Source organism: Podarcis vaucheri (assembly GCF_965113315.1).
Source record: "Podarcis vaucheri genome assembly, chromosome: 12".
Lineage (NCBI taxonomy): Eukaryota > Metazoa > Chordata > Lepidosauria > Squamata > Lacertidae > Podarcis > Podarcis vaucheri.
In genome coordinates, this window is record NC_138750.1 from 9,874,395 (window position 1) to 9,902,214 (window position 27,820).

A 27,820-nucleotide genomic window follows, 5' to 3' on the forward strand; every position below is an offset into this window, starting at 1 on the left:
ATTGTTGCAGCTGATTTCTCAAATAAAAAACTCATTCACCTGTATTGGCTTGAAGATACGTGCCAATGAAAACTAGGTAACAATGAGAGGGCAACAGGAGCGTTTGCGCCACAAAAATTGAAGCAACTCTCGCTGTCCCTGGATTTCACAGTGCTTGAGCGAGTGAATAACATCCAACAGAGTTCTTCTGAAAATGGAACTTCATTCCACCCTAAATGAAAGTTTCTCAAACTAAGTTGCAGTTTCCAAACAGAAAACTTACTTTCTTCAAAGTTTGCCATTTCAAGTAAATGTTTGAGGCGCTACAATTAATATTCCGAAGACATCCTATTAGTGCAATTTTAAACTTTTATTTTGGTTAAATATCAGTTGTGTTATTTACAAAACCAAGTGCCTTTGTTTTGGTGTTCATTTTTTTTATACATTTTGTCAGACGTGTGCTCAGAAACCTTTACAGTGCAACTTTAATCTTGCCGAGCCACTTGCAACCGTTAAATAGGACTCATCCGAATGATATCTGGGGTTTACAGTTCAGTTACGATCATCTTCTTTTATAGAGAGATCTCCTTGTTCCACGTCCTGCACAAATGATATTAAAGAAGGTTAATTATTAAGGAGACTCTGCTGCAGGCTCTCTTTTTATCCAATCACATTTTGATGGACACTGACCTACTAAAGGAGTTGTCCGAGATTCACCTGCAAACCTTAGATGAGGCGGAGCCTAAACGTAGGTCGTGTGCAGGAGTAATGAGAAAGCAATACCTGTTTGGGGAAGCTCGCAGGACTCCTAAAAAAAAATCTGTTCTCAAGAGGCTCACCTGTGTGTTCCACACACTTTCTAAACGTTTGACTCGTCTCATGTCTTAAGTGTTAACTCAGTGCAAAGCCCCACAAGACAGCCAGTATTGTGGCACAACAGATATTTGCATCTCACTCATTCTTGCAGCTACAAACTCTTTGCGCACACAGTAGGTGCAGTTGAACAGGCAACAGGGCAAAATGCAGCAAAAATAAGGTGAGTTTGCACGGGAAGCTGCCTTATACCATGTCATGACTGATTTAGTCCATCTAACTGGCAGCACTGTGCAGGATTTCAGGCAGAGAATACTCCCTGCCCTACCTGAAAATGCCAAGGATTGAACATGGTATCTTAAGTGCAAGGCAATGGGCCCTTCCCAATGCACAAAATACTTTTCCAGCTTGGTGAGTCAGAATACAGGCAAAGCTATAGCAAGCTGAGTATACAGTGTCACCTTAGCCAACACCTGAAATCAGGCTGCTCATCTCTTCTACATCCTAAAAAGCAGGGCTGGTATTTCAGATATCCATGCTGTAGAGATTATAACTTCAGATGGCTTGTATTTGCAACTCAGAAAGTGTCTGTGGCCTCTCTCACCATCAGAGATAAGCCAAATCACTATAGAAAAACACCTGAAGATTCAGATTCATGTGCACTTTCATATTTCCCCAGACCATGTTTCAAATCTGACTTCCTAGGAGCGTCCCATGCACAGATTCACAGTGAAGTTCTCATACTATGTTTTCCAGTTCTACTGATCAGCAATTTCTTCTGAGAATCTATTCTGGCACCTACACTCTGAAACCACTGGACTAAGTCTTAAAGTAAAGGTAAAGGGACCCCTGACCATTAGGTCCAGTTGTAGTTGTGGTTGCGGTGCTCACCTCACTTCATTGGCCGAGGGAGCCGGCGTACAGCTTCTGGGTCATGTGGCCAGCATGACTAAGCCGCTTCTGGTGAACCAGAGCAGCGCACGGAAACACCGTTTACCTTCCCACCGGAGCAGTACCTATTTATCAATTTGCACTTTGACGTGCTTTTGAACTGCTAGGTTGGCAGGAGCAGGGACCGAGCAATGGGAGCTCACCTCGTCGTGGGGATTCGAACCACCAACCTTCTGATCGGCAAGTCCTAGGCTCTGTGGTTTAACTCACAGTGCCACCCGGACTAAGTCTTAGGTTAAACTTAATAAACCTACCCTTGTGTTGGGTGGCTTTGGGCTTCTCCCATTCTTCAACTTCTATGTCATGTCTTGTGTCTCTACGCTTATGTGGAGGCTTCCGTGCTTTTCTCTTTGGCATGCCTAGAAGCAGGTCACCTGAAGAAAAAGGGAACAAATATTTCTTCATCCAAAATATACCAGAGTTTGCTCCTGCAACCTCTTTCTCCCTCCCAATCCCTCTCCCTTTTCTATGAAGTCTTAGCACAGATTTATCATCTGCTGTTTGGTTGAAGGGAATATGAAAACGTTTTAAATAATACCCAGGTTTAGACCAGAGAGCTATTTATTCCCTCCACTGATGAATTAAGATACATCCCCTGACCCAGCCCCCCTCTCCCAACTACAGTGGTGCCTTGCAAGACGAAAAGAATCCGTTCTGTGATTCTCTTCGTCTAGCGGTTTTTTTGTCTTGCGAAGCAAGCCCATTGACGGATTAGCGGCTTAACGCTATTAGCGGCTTTTAGCGGCTTATCTGCTGATCGGATCAGCTGATAAGCGGCTTAGAAAAAGGGGGGGAGGGGAAAAAACCAGCAGGAACTCGCAGTAGGAAATTCGTTTTGCGAAGCACCTCCAAAATGGAAAACTCTTTCGTCTAGCGAGTTTTCCGTCTTGCGAGGCATTCATCTTGCGGGGCACCACTGTAACCTGAATGACTATGCTATAAAGCTGGGTTTATATTGTTAATACTTTCATGGACAGCTATGGAGAATGGTGTGGATTAAGCTCAATTGTAGCAACACGGGCAACTTTCTCTCCTGCTATGGAAGGTAGGACTCGAACCAATGGCTTCAAGTTACAAGAGATTCTGACTAAACATCAGGAAGAACTTTCTGACAGTAAGAGCTGTTTGACTACGGAATGGTCTCCCTCAAGAGGTTGTGGACTCCCCTTCCTTGGAGGTTTTTAAGCAGAGGTTGGAGAGCCATCTGTCATGGATGCTCTAGCTGAGATTCCTGCATTGGAACTGGGCTGGACTAGATGAGCCTTGAGTGTCCCTTCCAACTCTACAACTCTACAACTCTATAAACTCTTGCCTTGTGTAGATTGGCCCTCAGGATACATTAAAAGGTCAATGAAAATTGAGCGTAATAATAATAATAATTATGCATACCCCACCCATCAGGTAGGATTTCCCCAGCCACTCTGGGCAGCTTCCAACAGAACATCAAAATACAATAACTTGTTAAACATTAAAAGCTTCCCTAAACAGGGCTGCCTTCAGATGTCTTCTAAAAGTCTGGTAGTTGTTGTTCTCTTTGACATCTGGTGGGAGGGCGTTCCACAGGGCGAGTGCCACTACCGAGAAGGCCCTCTGCCTGGTTCCCTGTAACTTGGCTTCTCACAGTGAGGGAACCACCAGAAGGCCCTCAGAGTTGGACCTCAGTGTCCGGGCACAAAGATGGGGGTGAAGACGCCAATACTTTGAATTGTGCTCGGAAACATACTGGGAGCCAGTGTAGGTCGTTCAAGACCGGTGTTATATGGTCTCGGCGGCCGCTCCCAGTCACCAGTCTGGCTGCCACATTCTGGATTAGTTGTAGTTTTTGGTCACCTTCAAAGGTAGCCCCACATAGAGCGCATTGCAGTAGTCCAAGCGAAGGATAACTAGAGCATGCACCACTCTGGCGAGACAGTCTGCAGGCAGGTAGGGTCTCAGCCTGCGTACCAGGTGGAGTTGGTAGACAGCTGTCCTGGACACAGTATTGACCTGCACCTCCATGGACAGCTGTGAGTCCAGAATGACTCCCAGGCTGCACACCTGGTCCTTCAGGGGCACAGTTACCCTATTCAGGACCAGGGGAGTCATGCGCATCATACTGCATATTTGCAAATACGTGTGTTGTATTAGATACACTGACTTGAGCCCTGTGATGAACCGCAGCTGCATGCCGAGTCTACCTTATCTGTGCCAAATCCAGCTTTGCCTCTACTTGCTTTATGCGTGCATTCAAGCTGTTGTGTTGACAATGTGTATTTTTCCTCCTTTGGGCCGTAACAGAGAGAACAACCAAGTTTAGATGAATCGCTACCAGGACAGAGGAAAGTACTTTGTACCTAATGTTTAACAGGTGCATTTTCTTAAAACATTTATATAGACAATGCCATACCTCTCTCTCTGCTTCTGATTACGGGGAAGTGGTCACCATGTACGAGGCTAGCAAATTTGGGCCTAGCTCCACTTTTCACCCAGTATTCAGCAGATGTAGTCCTCCCACCTTCCTTTTGTAGCCTTCCTGGGCAAGATAAGGAAGAAGAATCCAAGTCAGTCATTGTGTTTCTTGCTATTACACTAGCCTTAATGCTCTCCACCCCCCTTGCCAGCGCCCCCCTCCCAACAAGCCTTCAAGATCATTTAATCCAGAAAGCCTTACTGAACTGAATTCTACCACCGACATCCAGTTTTTTTGGGTTCTGGGCCGAGACACTTCAACCTTCAAGTACCACCATCTTACTGTTTCCCCCCACCCACTTCATGCACTGATTTAACTGCAGAGCAGGATCACAATCACATGTACAAAGATCTGTAGCAATACCAGTCAGGATCCGGCCCACAACTGACTATAAATCAGGACTGCAGCCCCTTTCAAGTTAGTTTTTGATAAGGCATTCAGTCTAGCCTGACTTTTAGTAAAGCTGTTACAAGAATAGATTGCATCAGAAGCACTTTCTAATTTTATGTGCACTGTTTGGGGATTTCATATTAAGCTTTGGATTACATTTATTAAAACCTGATTAAATCCTTATTAAGGAGGCATATCAGTTTGTTTGTTTGTTTGTTTGTTTGTTTGTATTTGAGTGAGTTACAAAGAGATACATACATGTAGCGTATTTTTCGCTGTATAAGACGCACCAGACCATAAGACGCACCTAGTTTTTGGAGGAGGAAAACAAGAAAAAAAATATTCTGAATCTCAGAAGCCAGAACAGCAAGAGGGATCGCTGCGTAGTGAAAGCAGCGACCCCTCTTCCTGTTCTGGCTTCTGGGATAGTTGTGCAGCCTGCATTCGCTCCATAAGACGCACACACATTTCCCCTTACTTTTTAGGAGGGAAAAAGTGAGTCTTATAGAGCAAAAAATACGGTATGTATAAACGTACTGAATATATATTGGGACAAGAAGAATGTGGATCCCACATACACCAGTCTATTAAAAGGTACATTAAAGCTTCTCTTCCTGCCCCCCTTCCAACTGCCATGGCCCATTGTGTGTGAGAAAATGAATACTGCATTGTCCAAACATGCAGGAATGCCACTTGCGTGTTTGCTATTTACCTGAACTCTTTTGTGAATTTCTTCGTGCCTCAAGCGCTTCTAGCTGCTGGGACGTAGGCCTCTGCAGCCAGAAGCTGTAGTCGCCAAAGAGATCCTCAACTTGTTCTTGATCCTTCTTCAGTTTAGTTGCCGTTTTCATTTTATCTTGCACAGGCCAACTAAGGAGGTGTGCTGGCACAGCATTTTTGGGTACTCTCCAGATCACTTGCTGGCCGGTCTGCCTGTAAGGGCAACTTCTGGTGGTGGTCAAGGTTCTTCTGGAGCCTCTTTGATTCAAGTAGTCATCGTTGTCCTCCTCCTCCTCCTCTTCCTCCTCTTCTTCTGGTTCCTTTACCCAGTATTCTTCAGACTCATCTGCGTCTGATGGAGACAAACTCTTAGTAGCTTTCTTCTTGAGAGACTGGAGATGCCTTTTACTGGAAGTCCTGGGGAGAACACCCAGCTTGCCACTTGGACTGGAAACCTCTTTGATCTTGACCCGTGAACTGCCCTTCAGGTTCTGGCTGCAGCTGGTATTGGCCTGTTCCATCCCCACCACTTCCTCATCTTCATTGAGGGAGCCTCCACTTTTTATTTTATCTATCTCCAAACCTTCGACGCTTTTCTTAAAGGTATACATATTCTGAAGCATGTAGTCAGAAGCAAAATATGACAGTGGTGCATCGTCCATCGACGAGTCTTCATCTCCAGAAGACATTTCATCCGAGGTAAAGCTAAGTACACTCGGACGTTTCCTTCGGGAGAAATGCGGATTGTAATTTGAGTTGGAATCCATGCTGTTTAAGCAAGCTAACCAGCCCTCAGGAGGAATATATTTCTCTGACTCGTCACACCACATGCTTTTTTCTGAAGTTGGCACGTGTTCCTCACTCACATCATTGTTTTCATTCAACTTGCGAGGGAAATACGAATCATTCATGATCTCCATGCCAGACGGAAACAGTTCCCTTTGCCGAACAAGGTTGGACGCATCATGAGGAGCTCTGGAACCACCGAACCTCTTCAAGCCAGATCTTTTCGACATCAAAGCCTCTTGCCTCGCACCTAACTGGTCGGGTCTGTTCTGTTCAGCCAGCTGCACTGTTCTGGCTTCGTCTAGAGGAGACTTTGGCCCGTGAGTAGTAGCTCCTTGTTTTTCCAAATCCAGCTTCGATTTATATTGAGGCTCCGTCTCTTGCACATCTTCAACAGCCTCTTGCTCCTCTGGGTAAGAAATGCTCGGCACCAATTCAGTCTGTTCACGAGGCCCATAGGCAACGCCTTCGCAGGAACTCATAGCAAACATATCCCTTTGCATCACATTCTCCGGCACTGGTTTCTTCACCACATCATAAAGAGGAATTGTTTCTTTGAAGGACTTCCATAGTTGAATGGCGGGACCACCGCTGTTCCCGTACTCTATTCTCACTTCCTCTTTCTCAAAAGCGTAACCTGATGGGGGAAGGCTTCGGAACTGTAAAGAACCTGCAGAGCCCTTGGCAAAGTCTCTCTCTGCAATCAGAGGAGAGACAGCCCTCTCTGGCTTTTCCAAAGAGATATCAGCATCTTTACCAACACCAGATGAGACACAGGCCATGTTTCCCATTTCACAGTCTCTCACTTCTATACCATGATCCTGATGTTTTTTCGGTTTACTTTCAGCCTGCCTAGGGTCAGTCTGAGTTTCTTTGGTCTCTGTTCGCTTGCCGGGATTATAGTGCCTGAAGCGTGTGGCTTGGAAAAACATGGGTGATGAGGGTGGAGGACCATTGAAATAGGGTCTCCTGTTAACTCTCATCTGCATGGGATGCTGTGGAATAAGATATCCAGGATACTCTTGAACAGGAACGGAGTAAAAGGGGAAATATGGACTCCCACTTCTTAAGCCTAAGAAGAACAGAAACATGCATTTTCCACCAATGTAAGTTTTGCCAAAACAACCTTAAGATTCATTATTTCATAGAAGACATTCAGACCTTTAACAAGACCTACTTTTGATCAGCAAAAGTTAAGTGAAATCCCTCTGTGATGTTCAAGGATGAAAAAAGGTTGCATCTATCATTACCAAAACAACCTCTTTAGGTTGCTTCCGATCCTTCTTGGCATCATGTAAAGAAATCATGCTCTTGATTTCTGCCGCAATATGCACTGAATACAGCAGTTGGGGGAATCAAGAACAGGGCAGCACAAACAACCCCATAATGTGGGGAAGAGCCCTGTATTTGGAACCATCTGGGGTGAACTGTCCCATATGCTCTGCCCCACTTCCCCCCATCCCCTGGGGACCCTGCAGACGTCGGCTGCCAAAGGGGCAGCACTCAAAACTTGGTAAATGCCTGGCTGTCAGGTATAATCAGCAGCAGACAACAGAGCAGCATGGTCTGGAAGGAAGCCCTGTCCTGTCCTATATTTACACAACTGCATTTGCACCACAGCCATCCCGGGGCGCTCAGGGGCATTTGGGGATGACCCAACACCTCCAGTGGATTGGATCACTCTGCTGAGCTGTTATTATTATTATTATTATATTATTATTATTATTTATACCCCGGCCATCTGGCTAGGTTTCCCCAGCCACTCTGGGCAGCTTCCAACAAAACACTACAATACAATAACCTATTAAAGCATTAATAGCTTCCCTAAACATTAAAAGCTTCTCTAAACAGGGCTGCCTTCAGATGTCTTCTAAAAGTTTGGTAGTTATTTTTCTCTTTGACATCTGATGGGAGGGCGTTCCACAGGGCAGGTGCCACTACCAAGAAGGCCCTCTGCCTGGTTCCCTGTAACTTGGCTTCTCGCAGCGAGGGAACCACCAGAAGGCCCTCGGCGCTGGACCTCAGTGCCTGGGCAGAACGATGGAGGTGGAGATGCTCCTTCAGGTTACAAACTGAAGAGTCACATACTTTTCGGGTTTAGCCTTTTGGGGGAGTGGACTTGCCTAGAGAACATAGGGCAAGGGGCTAGCTTCTCTCCCATTGAGGCAACTATTAATCTTGGGCATGTTCCCAATTTAAAGAGCTTGTGGGTAGTTATTTACACCAGTTGTTTGTTGGCTCTGGATAGACAAATGAGATTTGATTTCTCTAGTTCACTGGAATAATCTTCTTATTGTCTGTTCCAGGCTTCCTCAGCCTTGGCCCTCCAGATGTTTTGGGCTTACAACTCCCATGATCCCTAGTTAGCAGGAGCAGTGGTCAGGGATGATGGGAATTGTAGTCTCAAAATATCTAGAGGGCCGAGGTTGAGGAAATCTGGTCTGTTCACATGTCTAGCTCTGAAGGGGATCCTTTAGCTCAGGGGTGCTCTCTTATTCCCCACCCCCAACCAAGGGGTCAACCTTTTTAGGGTCAGGGGCTGCATTCCCTAGGTTGGAGCCTCACACTGTTGCCAGATGGGTTCAAAGCAAAAGTGAGATAAAGTTTATTGAAATAAAGCAACTTGAGTAATGAAGTATTAAAATAACGGCTATGATAAAATTTGCTTTAGGGTTTTCTTTTTCTTCTTCTTACAGGACAACATGCAGAAGTTCAGTAGGTGAAGTGTTTTCCATCACTATTGCTTGTTACTGAAAGCTTTACCCATTGCGATTCCTCTGGTGTAAGCGGTTAACCAAGAGGAAGAGAGCACCCCAACATGGCAAAACCACAGTTGTAATTGCTGCAATCATGAAGGCCTCGGTAGAATTCTCTATTATACCACAGATAGCCAGTTAAACAAACTAGAACTGCCTTCGCCAACTTGATGCTTTGGACTACAACGCTATTCAGTTCTGACCGGCACAGCACCAGGTTGACCAAGGCTGAACTGGGAAATACCAACATTAAATCCAAACCTGAATATAAACTGCAAGGCCAATGCTACATAATGGATTCCATTCTTATTTCATCCGTGGCCCAACCTGTACCTCTTCCTCAGCCTTACCTGCTGCAGGGATGCCGTACGGGTTGTACATTGGGCCAAGGAACCATGGATTAGGGAAAGGTTGCTGTGCCGTCGGTTGTGCGTAAAAAAAGGGCCTTTGGTTTGTGGAATAGGGTCCGTTTTCCGAGGAAGCTTTCATTTTGTAGGCTGGAAAACAGAAAAGAAGCACTATAAAAAACACACACACTGACAAAAAAACACATACCACCTTTGTTAAGTTTGCGGACGGCCTGGGTTTTCTGGGGATGAAACAGATTCAACACTCCCCATGGAATGGTGGCTCTGTTACGCATTTAAAGGACTCTGGCAGGGCTCAGGGAACAGGAAACAAATGTTAATTTCTATGTTATCTGGAGAACTTAAGTTGATGAGTGGCTGGGGTCCCACCAGCACTCTGTTCTGCAGTGCAACCGGCTGCCTTGTATGCAATGTTAATGGCTGGGGAAACCCAGCCAAATGGATGGGGTTATGTATGTATGTATGTATAAATAAATAAATAAATAAAATTAAAGAGAAGCAGAGGGAAAGTGGCAAGTAAGGCTGGGGGGGGGCATGGGCTTGATACCCATTCATCTAGATATCATTCCCCTGTTTCCCCCCCCCACACACTTTTGGGAAATGCCCCTTTAAAGTAGAGAGCCTTAAGGGGGTTTTATGGGACAGGCGGGTATTGACCATTCACTAGGCTCCCTTGCCATTCTTGCATTTAGGATAAAAATAACTTCAGCCTGACTGATTCCTGCAATGTTCAGAGAACTCTATCATTTATTATTGGAAAAGTCCTCCAAACAGTTTTTTGTGAAACCATGTCCTTAAGCCTCATTGCTCTCTGTGAATCTTATGCCATAAGTGCTCTATTTGGCCACACAAACATTCAAGCAAATACTCTTTCTCCTACTTTAATCATCACCTTTTCCACTCAAGCCTGGCTATTCTGTGCAAACTATTGTAGAGAAACCATAAGTATTAGCAGAGACTATGGCCACTGCTTAAATACAATACTAGAAATGGAAAATGCATATAACTTTGAAAGAATACATTTCACATCCCACAGATACATTATAGCTCATTCCTGTACATGCTTCCTCAGAACTGAGTCCCGTCAATTTCAAAATTTCAGTAGGACCAATTTCAAAGTATACGGGGCACAATGTTGACTCAGCTTGCTTAATGACTAATCAGAAATACATCTATTTCTAAAATGGCAGAAGGCTATTACAGTGAACACACTCGTCTCAATTCATTACAGTCAAAGTTCTCTTCTTTCTTCCTAGGCAAAGACAATAAATCTCCCATTACCCCTCAAGTATCATTATTGCTGTTGCCAGCATTATTTCTAGGTTTTATCACACACACAAAACTTTAGCAGTAACTGCCCACATGATAACTTATCCAGGATACCTCGTTCAAGCTATAGTTTTGTATTTTTAGAAAGGGGCTGTAAGTTTATAAACATATAAAAAGCAAGACAGGAAGAGAAATGCGCTTATTCAAAGGTAACAAAAAGCCTACAAACCTCTTCTGAAACCCAGACAGTCCAACAATACAGAGAATTCTTTCAACAACAGGCCAGACTCTTCCAGGCCTCCACTAAAGCTCTCACCATCTTTCTACACCTTTCTATAAACCAAGAATCCCCACCTTCCAATTGCTTTTTACTCCTTAAATGCAAGCTCTACGAAGCCAAGTCATTCCTGCCCTTCCTGTATTTGGCCCCAAACCAGGTATCCATGCTGCTGCTGCATCCGAAGACAGCCCAGCAAAGAACTAATTGCTAACACCTCTCTCCTCTCTCTTAAGCACAAGCCCTTCCTCAGCACAGCACACCTGTAGCTAATTGAGGCCCTTTCTTTAAAGCAACAGGAGACTTACAGCTAACAGTCTGGTCCCGTGCAAATTTGAGTGCATGGAAGTTGATTAATTTTTTCAATGGGCTGATGCACACTTTACTTTGCATAAGGTATGGTTGCTTAAAGTTAAAGTTATGGTTTTCCCAGTAGTGATGTATGGAAGTGAGAGCTGGACCATAAAAGGCTGATTGCCGAAGAATTGATGCTTTTGAATTCTGGTGCTGGAGGAGACTCTTGAGAGTCCCATGGACTGCAAGAAGATCAAACCTCTCCATTCTGAAGGAAATCAGCCCTGAGTGCTCACTGGAAGGACAGATCGTGAAGCTGAGGCTCCAAGACTTTGGCCATCTCCCTGGAAGACTCCCTGGAAAAGAGCCTGATGTTGGGAAAGATGGAGGGCACAAGGAGAAGGGGACGACAGAGGACAAGATGGTGGGTGAGTGTTCTCGAAGCTACCAGCATGAGTTTGACCAAACTGCGGGAGGCAGTGGAAGACAGGAGTGCCTGGCGTGCTCTGGTCCAGGGGGTCACGAAGAGTAAGGCACGCCTAAACAACAACAATGGCTGCATGCATTCACTCACCCTCAACCTATAAAGTTCAGGCTTATTGCCAAGGTAGAGACACAGTAAGGCCAGTGACCACTGCATTTCATTTGCACTTTGATCCTACACTCTGCAACCAGTAAACTCATTCTCATGTCTCCCTTATTCTGCATAGGGTCAGGCTAACAGAACCAGTCTGGGACCCCTTACCTAATGAAGTTACAGTTGCAAGTAAATGACAAAAAAAGATCGTGGGATATATTTGCCACCCCTGCTAGGGCCATTAAGGCAGCTTTCCAACAGAATGCCTGACCCCATTCACCCTAAAAAGTTCTACCACTTTGGACTGAGTGCCTCTGAGCATGTGCAAAGCCGCCCTGGGGGGAAAATGAAGTTTCAATGACCTAGTGTCAAAAGTTCCCCTGTGCATGTACAGACTTTCCTTCATGGAAAGGATGCTCAGTCTGCTGTTGGGGATCTGGTGTCCTACACCTTGCCTCCAATTCAATCTCCCTGCCTAAGATGCTGATTGTTTCACTAGTCCTCATCTGCTAAGAGAACCTAGGGTAAAATAGGGTAAATAGTGACTTAACAGAATGCAAGGTTCCATGTAGGCATCAGAGAGACTGATACACATCCTGCAGTCTGGCTCAATACCACCTCCAAAATGGCCTCTTTCTTTCCCTTTAAGGACAAGAGCCATGTAAGGTAATACAGTGGTACCTCGGGTTAAGTACTTAATTCGTTCCGGAGGTCCGTTCTTAACCTGAAATTGTTCTTAACCTGAAGCACCACTTTAGCTAATGGGGCCTCCCGCTGCCGCCGCGCCACCGGAGCACGATTTCTGTTCTCATCCTGAAGCAAAGTTCTTAACCTAAAGCACTATTTCGGGGTTAGCAGAGTCTGTAACCTGAAGCATATGTAACCTGAAGCATATGTAACCCGAGATACCACTCTACAGCATGCATGGAATGCATTCAAAGCATGATGCGCGTGCACTTGTACCACATAATTTGCTGCTCACTGTCCCAAGGTGGAAGACTTTATTGTGCCGGTGTGAATTATGGCAATGCACAAGCAGGAAGCAGCAGCAAACGTGGTTAACATGGGGGGTTTTCTGGAGCATAGCTTTCCACCAGTACCTGCAGTCAGCTAAGAAAGTAATATAACTGGCTGGGGCTGTAATCCTCTGGCTACTTACCTTAGAGGAAGACTCATTGAATGGATGGGACTTACTTCAGAGTAGGAGAAAACAGATATGTAAATTCAGTGCTTTTTCCCCTGAAAAAATGCCTAGGGGTACTCTCATTTTGCTACTCATATTGAAATACTGCCCCTCAATGAGGCCAAACTTAGATTCACATAATGTTTAATAATAATAATAATATTTTTTTATTTATGCCCCGCCCCTCCCCGGTTTAAAAATCGGGCTCAGGGCATCTAACAGCAAATGTAAAACACTGATTAAAATGTGACTTAAAAGCAGCATAAAACAGCATAAAATACAACATAAAATGCTGCATCAATATCAAAATTCAGGGGTCATTTTTTTTGGGTGGGTGGGTGGGTGGGTGGTAACCCAGTCAGAAGACACCAAATGATCACCAGGGCTAACTGGCCAAGTTGGTCCTACTAAGGCCAGCAAGGAGACCAGGGAAGAATTTAAATGTGGGGTCCCAGAAAGGGTTTCTTCATAGAAGAGGAAAGGGAAAAGGGAATAGAGGATCAGGCTAATTCAGATTGAAGGCCAGGCGGAATACCTCTGTCTTACAGACCCTGAGGAAGGAGATCAAATTCTGCAGGGCCCTGGTCTCATGGGACAGAGCATTCTACCAGGTTGGAGCCGTCAATGAAAAAGCCCTGGCCCTGGTTGATAGTCTGGCTTCCTTAGGGCCCAGGACCTTTAAGCTAATAATAATAATAATAATAATAATAATAATAATAATAATATATTTATACCTCACCCATCTGGCTGGGTTTCCCCAGCCAGCCACTCTGGGTGGCTTCCAATCGAGTGTTAAAAACAATACAGCATTAAATATTAAAAACTTTCCTATTACTATTAATGTACCTTTAGGGTCCTTTGCGGGACATACCAGGAGAGGCGGTCCCATAAGTATGAGGGTTTAGGGGGTATGCGTACCCCTGCATCCCTCCAGGAAAAAAAAAATCACTGTAAATTTATGGTCTGCTGGCAAGCCCCATAGAAACATTCCCTGCATATGTTGTTGTTTAGTTGTGTCCGACTCTTCGTGACCCCCTGGACCAGAGCACGCCAGGCACTCCTGTCCTCCACTGCCTCCTGCAGTTTGGTCAAACTCATGCTGAGTTCAAGAACACTATCCAACTATCTCATCCTCTGTCGTCCCCTTCTCCTTGTGCCCTCCATCTTTCCCAACATCAGGGTCTTTTCCAGGGAGTCTTCTCTTCTCCTGAGGTGGCCAAAGTCTTGGAGCCTCAGCTTCAGGATCTGTCCTTCCAGTGAGCACTCAGGGCTGATTCCCTTAAGAATGGAGAGGTTTGATCTTCTTGCAGTCCATGGGACTCTCAAGAATCTCCTCCAGCACCAGAATTCAAAAGCATCAATTCTTCGGCTATCAGCCTTCTTTGTGGTCCAGCTCCCACTTCCATACATCACTACTGGGAAATTCACTGCATATACAATGTAAATAATGCACATTAGGTTTGGGGTTTATAACTGTTTGCATGGGTAGCTGGGGACACCTCTCCAGTGTACTGTGCACATGTAGAATACGGTTTCAAAACCGTCGTTTTCTGAGGGCAGGAAAGACGCTTCCTTAGTTTCTCCACAAGGGCTACTCTCACAATCATTTCTTGCGCCTTGCAGGTGGCACCAGGCGGCTGCAGTGACATCAGCCGGCCGGCAGGGGGCGCAAAGCAGGGAACAGCCTCTTCCGCCAGGCGCCCGAAGGCGCGCTGCAAACAGCGCGCTGCATTCTGGGAAGGAGCCTCTTTCCCCGAGAAGCGGCGGCGGTAGGGTGGAGCGAGGGGCGCGTGCGCACGAAGGGAGAAAGGCCGCGCCGGGCGGAGGCGGCTCTGCCCATGCGCGAAAACATTTCCCACCCACCCACCCTAGCTCCGCCTCCCTGCCATTTTTCTCTCCCCCCCCGCCTTCCGAGCATGCGCAGGAGGGCGGGCTCGAACGCCGAGAGGGTGCGCCCGCGCGCGCTGCGCTCCTTTCAACGGACGTCGGGGCGGGCAAGCAGGCGGGCGGGCGGAGAGCGAGGTAAGGCCTCCCCCCGCGCGTGCGCAGCCGCCCTGTGTGTGTCCCTCCGCCCCGGGCCCCTTTCCCTCCCCCATCCACCTCCCCCCCCCTCACCTCCTTCCGCTTTCCTTTTCGCCCGGGAGGATCCTGAGGAGGGGAGGAAGGCGACGCGGCCGCCGCCGGAGGGGAGAGGGTGGCGCAGGTTTGTGAGGGGGCGTCTGTGCTGTGGGTGCGGGGGAAGGGATGGCGAGCGAGAGATATCCTAGGCCTCTGCCGGCCCTTCCGTGACAGGAAACGCGCGCGACCCCCCCCCCCTCAAAAAACAAAATCCGCCATAGACTCCTATTCTCCCCCCCCCCACGCGTTGGCCTGGACAACCGCCTTCAGGAAGCGGCCTGGGCTCCTTCATGACGGGCTTGAGGGTGGTCGGCACCGGCTTCCGCGGACGGTGATGGGGGAGAGGAGGAGGAGGAAGGCCGCGGGGGGGGGTGAGGCGCCTGAGCTGCGGGCGAGAGCGACGTGTGTGTCTTTGCGTCGGTGTGTTGTTCTCGGGGGCCCACGCGTCGTGAACGACTCCCCCCCCCCCGACTCCGCCTCTTGCGGCGACGCGACTGGAGAGTCGGTGCTTCCGGGCGGTGTGGGGGGGGGGAGCCCCGCGGAATTCCCCGCTCAGGGCCGCCGCAGCGGCGCATCCTCCGCGCCTGCCGCCTCCAATGTCAGGCTCTGGGCAGCGGGCGCCCAAGGTCTTTGTTCAGAAGTGGGGGGGCGGAGGGGTTGCTGTTTCTCTTTTGGGGAGGGGGGGTGCGTGGCTTTGGGGAGGAAGGGGTGTTGCGGTGGGTGTGGAGGTGAAAGCTGATGAGTGGGCCTGGCCTGGCTTAGCATCGCATCCAGGTGAAGCCATGGTCAGGGTGTCTGCTTTGCTGCATCCTGACGCCGCTGCATAAAAATAGAGTGGTACCTCGGGTTACATACTCTTCAGGTTACAGACTCCGCTAACCCAGAAATATTACCTCGGGTTAAGAACTTTGCTTCAGGATGAGAACAGAAATCGTGCAGTGGCGGCAGGAAGCCCCATTAGCTAAAGTGGTCCTTCAGGTTAAGAACAGGCCTCCAGAACGAATTAAGTTCTTAACCCAAAGTACCACTGTACTGGTTTTGGGTGGTCATCCTTACAGAGCTGCTATTTAGAAACACACCTTGTTCCCCTCCCGGGATGAGAAAAGCAGGTGGGGTTTTTTTTTTGACACCACAGCCTCCTAGCGGAAAGAGGTTGCAGTTGCTTAGCAGAGAGGGTGAGGATGGGATTCCGCTCCCCCTCCTCCCCCAAAAATGAATTGTAGGTGTAAAGTTACAATTAATGATGTTGAAATGGAGGTGCTTAATTGAAACTGAGCAACAGACTCCTTTTGCTTCTTCGGTTTTAATCTCGATCTCACACACACGCACATAAATTTAATGATGATTTATATTGGCTTGGCATAATTATATAGTTGCATTGTGAACTTGGCATGTAAATGGATGTTTGGGTTGTAATGTTTTGAGAATGGTGATCGGGTTACTTTTTCACCTGTTCTTCATAGAACAGATGCAACAGATGCAAATTTTAACTACTGAGTTGAAGTAACAAGTTCAGTGTTTGCAGAGGTGTAAAGAAATATATTGTGCATTTGATATAGCTGTTGCTGCAAGAATCTTTTTGTGGGGGGAGGTAGGGAGTGGGCATGGCATCATAGGGCTTGCTTGGCATTCTTAATTTTGCCAGGTTTAGTGACTGGTGCTATTGCTGTTCCCAGGGGCTCATATTTCAGCAATAGTATGTGTTTCTGTGCTGGCACTACAATTCATATCGAGCTTTAATTGATATCTTACTTTTTAACATATAGTCAAAATAAAAAAATTCCTTCCAGTAGCACCTTAAAGACCAACTAAGTTAGTTCTTGGTATGAACTTTCGTGTGCATGTACACTTCTTCAGATACACAGAAGTGTGCATGCACACGAAAGCTCATACCAAGAACTAACTTAGTTGGTCTTTAAGGTGCTACTGGAAGGAATTTTTTTTTATTTTGACTATATTTTGACTATGGCAGACCAACACGGCTACCTATCTGTTGCTTTTTAACAGCGATTATTGGCTGGGTTAATCACCGAGGATCAGAAGGACAATTCATACAGCTTAATTTCAGATGACGGTGTTTTAATAAAAATAATATAAAGTGCAGTTCTGTATATAGGCTTTAAAAGAAAAATAGTTTTGAATAGGGTTGTGTGTGTGATTTATAACACGTCTTGCAATTCTTGTTTAGAAATCAGATTTCACTTGATCTGAAAGGCTGAAGGTTGGAGAGTTCAGTCTTGCAGAGTCATCCTATTTGGAAATTTGAAGTGTATGCCATTTGAAGTGTATGCCAGTTTAATACTTACAGAAACCACAAACAGGGCTTTTTTTAGCCAGAACTTGCCAAAACTCAGTTCTGGCACCTTTCAAGTGGACACCGTTGCCATTATGAGAAACAAAGGAGGTGTTCAGGGTGAGCACCAGCACTACTACTTCTAGAGAAATAGCATGGATCATAAGAATAAGTGATTGGTGATGGTAGTGATCAGAAAAGATGTCATTTGGTATTACAAAGGGATCCAAACTGAAGTTTGGTGCAGCTGAGCAGCCTTGTTAAGACATGGTTGAAAGAGTAGCATTTGAGATTTGTAGGTGTATGGGAGCAGCTGAAATAAATGTTGTCTAAAAGTTCAAAATAAGTTCAGTGATATGGGAAAGTAGTAATGTGTATTATATAAATGTAAGCTGTGTTGACAGAGATAAGTTGGACAAGTTTCTGAAATGAAGCCACCAAATTGTGTACAAGTGTTGATAGGATGTACTGTAACTGGTTAGGCTACAGAACTCCCAGAAGAGATTTAGAGATGTAGTGGCTGTCTGTGCATGAGCCAGTAGTTGGTGCTGTCACAGTATAGTTCTAATAAAAGAAGTATTTCCAAGACTTTAGGAGTAATAGTATTTGGCTACATTTGAGCTTTGGTATTCTTTTTTCCTTAGTACTATGGTTTAAGAAGGATGTTTGGAGGGAATCAAAGGAGTATGTATGTTCTACTTGTATTTAGTAAACAAGCTAAAAACTTTGAAACTGCCAAGCTTGCCTAATACTGTATTTGTAGTTGGCATCCACCCATTGTTATTAATGAAGTTAAAAAAGAGAAAATTTTTGACAGAAAAATAAAGCACTGGAATTTTTTCTTCTCCACATCACTGCTAGAAAACAAATAGTATAAGCAAAGGTTGAAAGCATTTAGCTTTCAAGTTATGGAGACCTTGCTGGTGTTTAATGGGGAAACGTTAATCTTGATTAGGAACAGGCTAAGAACCAGCTGCTCACTACCCTTGAATTGGAAAGTGGCTTGCCATGACAGTGAGCCCCACTTTCTCAGTGGTGATGGCAGTATTAGAAACTGAGATATGAAAAGTCAGGAGCTAAATGGCACCTTAAACCTAGGTTATGGGCACAACAACTGAATGTCTAGGCACACTTTTTTATAACAAGAATACAAAGCTGAAACTGAATGAACGGCAACTAAAATATTATGTCCATTTTTCACATAGTATAGTCCTTTCCCTGCTCACCCCTCTAATATTCTTAAGAGGGTCTTTTATCCAATCTTCGGAGAGTAGCTGGAAGTGGGGAGACAAAAAAAGGTCCTCTTTTCCTTCCACACTGCAGTTTTAATCTGAAATCTTCGGCATAGTACTGTGCCCAGAGCTCAGAAACTGTTTGCACTAATGAAATTCCCTGTCACAAAATGCGCCTAGAACAATGGGAGTTTTGAACATTGGGTGGCGATCTCCCCCACAGTTGGAGTAAACTTGAACCAGAGAGGACAGCTAGGATAGGCTGCTGAGATTCTCATAACATCTCTATTACCCAGTGCAAAAACATGGGCCACCCTTTCTGTCTCCACCAGTGTTAGAAACTGGGATAGGAAAGCTATTCTCCACATGACGCCTGGTTGTGTGTGTCAAAAAGAATGAGAAAAGGTAGTCTGACAGTAATGAGCCAGTAGGGCATAGGAAGTGGTCGTAGCCCCCTCTGTAGGATTGCCACGTGCGTAAACTAAAATACTTGAATGTGACATTGCAGATGTAGTTTCATCTTGATTGAAATCTGTCTCAAATAATGTTAAATATGTGAAATCAGGTGGTACCTCTCAACTAGCCTAAACAGAATTAGAGAAATGTTTACTGTGTCACAGAGATCACAAAACCTCTGTGGTATAGATAAAATCCAGAGTCCAATGACATTTGTGGCCATGTTAAATATTGTGAAGAGAGACAAAAACTTGATCCATTATTGCAATTATTAAGGAGACATTGCCAGTACTAGGAGAGGGAGGACCATTTAGGACCACAATAGATGGGTTTAATAACATTTCTGCGCTGCTACTCCTATCCAATGCTTCATTTTAGTTCTGGGCATTCTTAAATCATCAGAGGAGTTGAGAAGGCATCAAATGTGTTCTTCACTGTTAGTCTTTGCATTTATGAATGGCCTTCATAACAGCAACTTTATGGTTTAAAGTAGCATACCAAACAGTGTTCTAGGCAGAACAATGGTAAAACAGGCTTAGAAAAATTGCTGACATGATTTTTTTTTCTTCTAGTCACAAGTGATTGAGAGATGGTTCAAGAAAATCTACCTCACAAATTGCATTCATTTGCCCATGAACTGCATCACTGGAAATCTGAACAGGAACTTGGCGGTCGTTCTTGAAAGTCTCAGGCGAACGGATGGACACCAAGTCAGTTTATTGCATCCAAGGAGTGGGTTGCCATCTGAAGTATTGATTCAACAGTCCAATCTATCATTGCTGAATGTCTTAATAAAGTTAGCAAAGGATTCAAAATATCCCTTGTAGTTTCTTCTGAGTTCTTCAAAAAATGGTTGCTTGACCTCTTTCCTGCTGAAGTAAAGTGGCTTCTATAACCTGTTTCTGGAAATATTAATGGAATGCAATCATGTCTACCCAGGAAGAAAGGCAGATCAATACGGAATATGCTGTATCCTTACTGGAGCAGTTAAAGTTGTTCTATGAACAGCAGTTGCTAACTGACATTGTTTTAATTGTTGAGGGCACTGAATTCCCATGCCATAAGATGGTTCTTGCTACATGCAGCTCTTACTTCAGGTATGTGATTAAAGTAGTGTTATTTCTTCCATTAAAATGTATTCTGTTCATCTCTTATGTCTAAGACTACAGTATATAATATAATTTTAAAATGGTTCTACTGGGTAATTTGAAGTGAATGGAGTTGTGGATGTGGAATAGCTAAACGGGGATGTGCAACTACTTTGATGGCTTCACAAAGTGTGGAATATCTATTGTAAGAGTGATGTTTGGGTGCCAAACATGACATTTGCATTATGGAGGGAAGCTTGGTTAATGAAAACAAGGTCTGAAATGTCTCCAGCTCAATTTCACAGAAGGAGAAGGAGGTTTTTCTTCTTTTTAGTTTTGAGGTTTGCAAAGTTTTTTTCCTTTTTGAGCGGGGGGAAGAGAGACAACTGCCCCTCTTGCATTAGATTTGAGTGTGAACAGATCTAAAGTGTGTCTGTGCACATGCGTGCAAAATCCCATTGCTCTGTTGTGTGTTAGGAAATAAGGAGGCATGGAAATAGAATACTCACATGAAATAAGAGCATGATTCCACTATTCCATGGCAGGTTAGGGAGAAGAGTGCAGTCTACTTACAGGAGTAGCCAGTGGGGCCCTCCAGCTGTCGTGGACTGCAACTTCCATCAATCATTGTTTACAATTTGCCATGTGTATGTAGTCCATAATTTACAGAAAGCATTGCACACTGGCTACCACTAATCTAGAAGACTTAGGCAAGCTCGAGTGCAAATTGACCATGGGGAGTATGCCCAGAGTTCTGGCTCAATATCTGCTGTGATGTTTATTGTACAAGAGCAAAATAACTTGTGCAACTAATATCTTTATAAATAAAAATATCTTATACATATTGTAGAAGATGTTGGGATATTCTGCATTTTCCATGTGCTTTGTTCCATTGTGTATTTGAAACTTTTGGTATGGTTGATATCTCAGTGAGTATTAATGAAATGAAATAAAAGCACAGTATCAGTGGCTCCTCTTGGCTTTCAGTTGTGCTATGTGTACCAAGACATACTGGCAATTCCAGACCTTTTGAAAACTTGAAACTTGTCCCAAAACGAAATGATTTTCACACCAGTAACATGGAAGTACTCAAGGAATACTAACATCAAACTAATTTAAATTTTATGCCTGTGTGTCTCTGCGTGAAAGATGAAGTTAAAATTACTAGAAAGTTGCAGATGAGTGTGAAATACTCAAATGAAACTAGTTTTAACTACAGGAATCTGCAATTTTGTGTATGTACGACTAAGTGTTCTGGTGCTTACTACAAGCCATTGACTGATGTCAGAATGTGCTTGACCAAAAAAAGATGTTGACCATTGACAGTTGTTCTAAACAGGAGATTTCGAAAGTAATAACTGTTTTTATACTTTAAAGAAGGGCAGAATGGTTGGATTTCAGTCAGCATTGCTCTTATGGGAGAGATTACATACCATATTTTTCCATGTATAAGACAACCCCTGTTTTTTTGAACCCAAAATGAAGAAATCTGAGCCTCTGTTGCCAGAGCCTAGACCACCTGAGCCCGGGTCGCCCCCACCAGAGCCTTAACCCAAGCCCAGGCTGCCTGCACCAGAGCCCAAACACAAACCCTTGTGTATACACCCCTGCGTATAAGATGACCACCAATTTTTGACTACTGTTTTTAAAGCAAATTTAGCTAAACATAGACTTATACACTGAAAAAGATGGTGCATCTGCTTAATGTAACCTAAACACAGAGGAAGTTGATATATATCATTTATTAATATATTTTCTAAACTGATTTGTACCTCAATAAGATCAGGGAGTCCACTTGCACACAAACTGGACAGTAGCTTATCCATGAAACTGGATGTAAATAGTGTGAAATCCCAATCCTTGGAATGCAGCCTTTGTGAACCATTTAATAGTTCTGAATGCTCTTATATGTACTGAATTTTATCCAGCTCCAGGCTTCAAAGAGTTGGAGAAAGTAAGATAGAAGCTAGAAGTTAATGTATTTTGTTTTATCTTTCAGGGCTATGTTTATGAGTGGGTTGAGTGAAAGCAAGCAAACACATGTCCATCTAAGGAATGTGGATGCAGCCACTTTGCAAATCATAATAATTTACGCATACACGGGTAATTTGGCAATAAGTGACACTACAGTCGAACAGCTTTATGAAACGGCATGCTTCTTACAGGTAGGAATGTTATATGCTAACTTTTCTAAGACCCTTTAAAAAATGTATCTTTCTGAATATTTAACTTTTTACTTTCTTTTACATTTAACAGAAACTGCCATGGAAGTATTTGCATTTTCTGCCCTAATGGTGCTACTATAAACTAATTACAATCTATTTGTATTTGGTTCAAATGAGTTTGCTCTCCATTACATCCTTGTAGAATTAAGATGTAAAATTGATGTATTCATATAGGGCAAGGATAGCTAACCCTCAATTTAAGAGACTAATGTGGCCCTCTAAGCATTTTTTGGCCCCTTAAGACTGCTGATTTTTGGTAATGACAATTTAACTAAGTTGTGCTGCACTGCGTGGAGCCCAGTGTTCAGAAAGGGATGATTGGTCATAGGATTGATCATTTGAGCAGAGGGGAAACAATCTATTGTCCTGCATGGATGCCACTTTCAAAGGGTGGCCAATGGTGAATGGGTCCCCCAGGCCACAAAAATTTAGCTACTCATGATTTCAGGGAGCCATGCACTGTCCTGAGCTTTCCAAAGGGAATTTGCAGTATAATTAATTTTATATATTTAATTTGTTAATCTCTTTACAACCAAAATGCAATATAACAGACCAATTAAAAATAATGATACACATTAAAAGTGTTCAGCCACAGAAGCCATTATAAAACACAAATATCCCTCCCAGTAATGGCCAGATACATACCTAAGGCCCACATGCCTGGAATAATAAAATAATGTCTTAGCACGACACAGAAGAGATATTGGTGAACTTCCCTAGGGAGAGCATTGTACAACTGAGCATTGTACAACTACTACAGAAAAGGAATTTTTTATATGATTATCTCAAGAGACTGAGGAAGCTTATAAGGGGAGTGATAATCTAGAGGTACTTGAATACATTGCAGCATTCTAGGATAAGGGGCAGTAGATAAGTAAAAGGAAGTGGAACCTCCCAGATTTGCATCTGTTGCCTTGTTATGGACATCATTACTACCTGAAATTGTTTGGAGACTGATGTTTACAGCTAACAGTTGAATGACTTTATTAGCCAGTGAACTAGCAGAAGGTTTGATTCAGCTTTTTCTGTTCAGTGCCATCCCTGCAGAGATTGGAGCTGTCTGATACCTAGTGAGGTGGGAAAGCAGGGGTTTTGTTTTGTTTTGAGGTATGTAACAATTTGACCAGCAATAGGGAAAACCTCTCTCCCTATTATCTACAGAGATAAATAGGGAAGACCCCTGATCACTGAAAGATGGTCAGTTTCTTCAGTAACCAATAGACTTTGGCCTTTGCAGATGAACTGGGGCACTTTCTCCCTTTCCTTTTTGTGAACAATTGTATGTTGTAGCCAGTATGTTTAGGCACATTCTGTAAATGATCCCTTCACCTTTGTTCAGTAGAAGTTGTTTCTTCATTTCATTTCTATACTGCTTTATATTTTTAAGAAAAAATCTCCAGTCAGTTTTCAACTTACATTAAAACATCAAATAAAGTATTACACTATAAAGCATTACAAAAGAAGCTCAAATGCAAAATACACAGTCGAAGCAATGTAATAAACAGGAAACTAAAATATTTTCTTAAATATTTCAAAATAAGATATTACAAAGGAAGGTGAAGTATAGAATACACATTTAAAAGACCATAAATGGCAAGAGAATAAAATATTATCTTAAACATAGAATAAGTTAAGGAGAGGTTGCTTTTATAGAAATGTAGGGAGATTTGTTTCTTTTCCTGTTTCTTTTTCTTTTCTGTTGACCTTAAATATGAAGTTAATGTAAGCGTTGCATTGTGTTTTATTGCAGGTAGAAGATGTGTTACATCGTTGCAGAGAATACTTAATTAAAAAAATAAATGCAGAGAACTGTGTGCGGCTGTTGAGCTTCGCTGATCTTTTCAGCTGTGAGGAGTTAAAACAGAGTGCTAAAAGAATGGTAGAACACAAGTTCACAGCTGTATGCCACCAGGAGGCTTTCATGCAGCTCTCACATGATCTGTTGATAGATATTTTGAGTAGTGACAACTTAAATGTGGAAAAGGAGGAAACCGTTCGTGAAGCTGCTATGTTATGGCTGGAATACAACACAGAATCTCGATCACAGTATTTGTCATCTGTTCTTAGCCAAATAAGAATTGATGCGCTTTCTGAAGTTACACAAAGAGCTTGGTTTCAAGGCTTACCGCCGAACGATAAATCGGTAGTGGTTCAAGGATTATATAAATCTATGCCGAAGTTTTTTAAACCAAGACTTGGAATGACTAAAGAGGAAATGATGATCTTCATTGAAGCTGCTTCTGAAAACCCGGGTGGTCTTTACTCTTCAGTTTGCTACAGCCCACAGGCTGAAAAAGTTTACAAGCTCTGCAGCCCTCCTGCTGACTTGCATAAGGTTGGGACGCTTGTAACTCCTGATAATGATATTTATATAGCAGGGGGGCAGATCCCGTTGAAAAATGCAAAAACTAACCACAGTAAAACGAGCAGACTTCAGGTTGCCTTCCGAACTGTGAATTGCTTTTACTGGTTTGATGCCCAACAAAACACTTGGTTTCCAAAGAGTCCAATGCTGTTTGTTCGTATAAAGCCATCCCTAGTTTGCTGTGAAGGCCACATCTATGCAATTGGAGGAGACAGTGTAGGTGGAGAGCTCAACAGGAGAACTGTTGAAAGGTATGATACTGAGAGAGATGAATGGACAATGGTAAGCCCACTGCCCTGTGCGTGGCAATGGAGTACAGCTGTTGCTGTTCATAACTGCATTTATGTAATGGCACACAACCTGATGTACTGTTACTTCCCCAGGTCAGATGCTTGGGTTGAAATGGCTATGAGACAAACTAGTAGATGCTTTGCTTCGGCTGCTGCTTTTGGGGATAAAATATTTTATATCGGAGGCTTGCACGTTGGCAGCAACTCTGGTATAAGACTCCCTACTAGCACTGTAGATGGGTCTTCCGTTACTGTGGAAGTTTATGATGTGAATAAAAATGAATGGCGAATGGCAGCCAACATCCCTGCCAAACGATATTCTGACCCGTGTGTCAGAGCTGTTGTAATTTCCAACTCCTTATGTGTCTTCATACGAGAAACCCACATGAATGAGAGAGCGAAGTATGCCACCTACCAGTATGATATGGAACTTGACCGGTGGTTCTTGCGCCAGCATATATCTGAACGGGTGCTCTGGGATTTGGGGAAAGACTTTCGGTGCACTGTGGGAAAGCTATATCCATCTTGCCTTGAAGAATCCCCATGGAAGCCTCCACCGTATCTCTTTTCACCAGATGGAGCTGATGAGTTTGAGATGGATGGAGAGATGCTGACGCTGCCACCTGTATAGCTCCCAAAATTAAGAGACTGCATGCCTATAACTGGTTATCATGAAAACTCTTTTGAGAGAACAGGGCTGGAATATGAAACAATAAGCTGTCTTGTATGTATGCCCTATTTAACATTTTGTGGCCATTGAGTGTAAATCGGTGGAATTTATAAGCAGATATGCTTCCATAATCTGAAACAATCCCTCTGGTAGCTGATGGGATCTGTATGTATATTGCAAGCTTAAAGCATCTGCTTATTGTCTAAATTTTTAGTCTTGTGAAGACTTTTAGTTCAGGAAACTTTCACAAAAGCAGCTTCTATTTCTAGGATGGTATGTTAATTGCTCAAAGTATCTTCCAGTTATATTTGAGTGAGTTCTGGAAATCTTTGTATGTGCTAGTTATTATAGATTGTGTGGCCTAATGGAATGTGCTACACCTATTACACAACAGCCGTGTTGGTATAATAATGCCATGTAAAGAGAGAAACAAATCCCATGGATCTACCTGTGGTAGGAAGGGTAGATCTTCCAATTTACGGTGACATGCAGGGCAAAATGACTGCAGGCTCAGTCAAGCTGTATTATTATTATTATTATTTTATTATTATTAGGTGCATGTATTTTCACTAACTTATACCTGTCTATTTAGAATACAGGTCTTCCGAGCAGCTGGTAGTTTGCCAGGTGTGAACTTACGTTGCTGGGCTTGCAGTAAGAATTGCCAGCCCTACCTAGTGCGGGTCTGTGTGGAGCTTTTGCTCAGTAAACAGTTCCACATTCTGTATTTCAGAAACAATGGCTCATGCATATTACTTCCTGCTGCTTATGTCCCCCTGCCCCAATGTTAACCAAGATATAGTGTGGATTAACCAGGTTTTTATTTTTGTTAATTTAATAACAAGCATTACTGTAGTGTGACTGTGTATAGATATCCCTTAGTTGTCTCTCTTTTGTTTTTTTTTTTTGGGGGGGGGGAACAAATTTCTTTTTCAGGAATACTCTGTGCAGGAGAGCAGTTCAGTAGTACTGCTCTGGCATTAATCCCAGGAACCACTAGCAGTAGCGGAGCGCCGCCAATCTTACATGAGCACAGGTGCTTCATGACGGATCATACTAGCATGTTCAGCTGCATCATGTTCTGGCACTGTATTTTGAATGATATTAATTTATTAAAAAATAAAACCTGAGTCAAAGACTTGTTTCCTGCGTTTTCTGCAAGACAGTATCTTCCCTCAAACTGTAATGTCAAAAAAATATTTCCTCAAACTCTTAATGTCAAAAAATACTCTGGTACTGGGTGGCTCAGAAAATTAGGTGCAACAGGAAGTGCAAGTGCCTCGTGTTCTGACATATTCCAGAGAGGTAAGTTACAGTATATAAGTTTGTTTTCCTCTGAGGGCCACAAGGTGTAGAGAGGGCAGATGATGCTGTACAGTGCATTCACTACACTTTGGAATCATAGGCAAGGTGCTGAAAATTGTATTTAAAATGCATGCTTTCTGATAGCTGGTTCACACGTCATGCTAAGCCAAACAGTGGCTACATGTGAGTGTGCAGTCTTCCAGGGAGATGGTGCCTGCCTCACTCGTTGCATTTGCTGCTGTGCTGTTCTGAGACCAAGAACAAACCTAGGTTTAACTCCAGAAGTAACCATGAACTAACCAAGGTTTGTTCTTGATTACCTTTTGTCCACAACAAACCAACCACAAGCTCAGGTTTGGATAGCATGCTAAGACAAACCATAGCTTGGCTGAACATGGCACAAAACAGCTGGTGAGGAGTGAAGTGGCCACAGTCATCTCCCTAAGCTATGGTTTGGCTTAGCATGACGTGTGAACCAGACCATTGTTAAAACTTACATAGTTCTTTTCAGTAGCTGAAAGATTCTTGTCCAGCACTTTTCTGCCAATTGTTTTTGGTAAAAAAATTGAACCCATTAAAAAAAACACCCCACTTCCAACTTGTTAAAATAAGGTTGGCTTTGCATCTAAACTTAAGTTGAATACAGTCATACCTTGGATCCCAAACGCCTTGCGAGTCGGAACATTGTGGCTTCCGAATTCCGCAAACCCGGAAGTGAGTGTTCTGGTTTGCAAACGTTCTTTGGAACCTAAACATCCCACTGGCTGCAGGAAGCTCCTGCAGCCAATCGGAAGCCGCGCCTTGGTTTCCAAACGTTTTGGAAGTTGAAAGGACTTCGGAAATGGATTCCGCTTGACTTCCGAGGTACCACTGTAAATCTACCCTTAACAGAACAGGAGGAAAGATTATTCAGAAATTTGTAACTACTACTAACTAGCCAATAGGTTTCTTGGAAGAAAGCAGTAA

General features: G+C 43.7%; 2 protein-coding genes and 1 long non-coding RNA gene across 7 annotated transcripts in view; 2 read left to right on the plus strand and 1 right to left on the minus strand.

The window, feature by feature from the left end:
- Window positions 1–27,820, plus strand: part of LOC309515289 — a 235,309-nt gene that overhangs the window by 154,185 nt on the left and 53,304 nt on the right. The window lies entirely within an intron of this gene.
- LOC309515177 (uncharacterized protein) lies at window positions 331–15,058 on the minus strand. 3 transcript variants are annotated; one of them, XM_082192772.1, is made up of 6 exons: window positions 14,928–15,058; window positions 9,195–9,341; window positions 5,295–7,160; window positions 4,130–4,255; window positions 1,950–2,117; window positions 331–1,595 (listed from the first exon to the last, which is right to left on the minus strand). In XM_082192772.1, the coding sequence occupies exons 2-6, from the start codon at window positions 9,331–9,333 to the stop codon at window positions 1,591–1,593; spliced, it is 2,304 nt and encodes a 767-aa protein (XP_082048898.1). In that variant the 5' UTR covers window positions 9,334–9,341; window positions 14,928–15,058; the 3' UTR covers window positions 331–1,590. The 3 variants fall into 3 exon arrangements, with proteins under 3 accessions (XP_082048898.1, XP_082048897.1, XP_082048896.1); XM_082192771.1 differs by lacking the exon at window positions 14,928–15,058 and adding an exon at window positions 11,067–11,334 and having other exon boundaries at window positions 331–579; window positions 1,998–2,117; XM_082192770.1 differs by lacking the exon at window positions 14,928–15,058 and adding an exon at window positions 11,067–11,334.
- On the plus strand, window positions 14,731–26,685 carry KBTBD2 (kelch repeat and BTB domain containing 2). Of its 3 annotated transcripts, none has more exons than XM_082192848.1 (4): window positions 14,731–14,834; window positions 19,484–20,008; window positions 21,999–22,164; window positions 23,975–26,685. In XM_082192848.1, exons 2-4 carry the CDS (start codon window positions 19,839–19,841, stop codon window positions 25,508–25,510), a joined length of 1,872 nt encoding a protein of 623 aa, XP_082048974.1. In that variant the 5' UTR covers window positions 14,731–14,834; window positions 19,484–19,838; the 3' UTR covers window positions 25,511–26,685. The 3 variants fall into 3 exon arrangements, with proteins under 3 accessions (XP_082048974.1, XP_082048973.1, XP_082048975.1); XM_082192847.1 differs by lacking the exon at window positions 14,731–14,834 and adding an exon at window positions 14,870–15,015; XM_082192849.1 differs by lacking the exon at window positions 14,731–14,834 and adding an exon at window positions 15,470–15,556.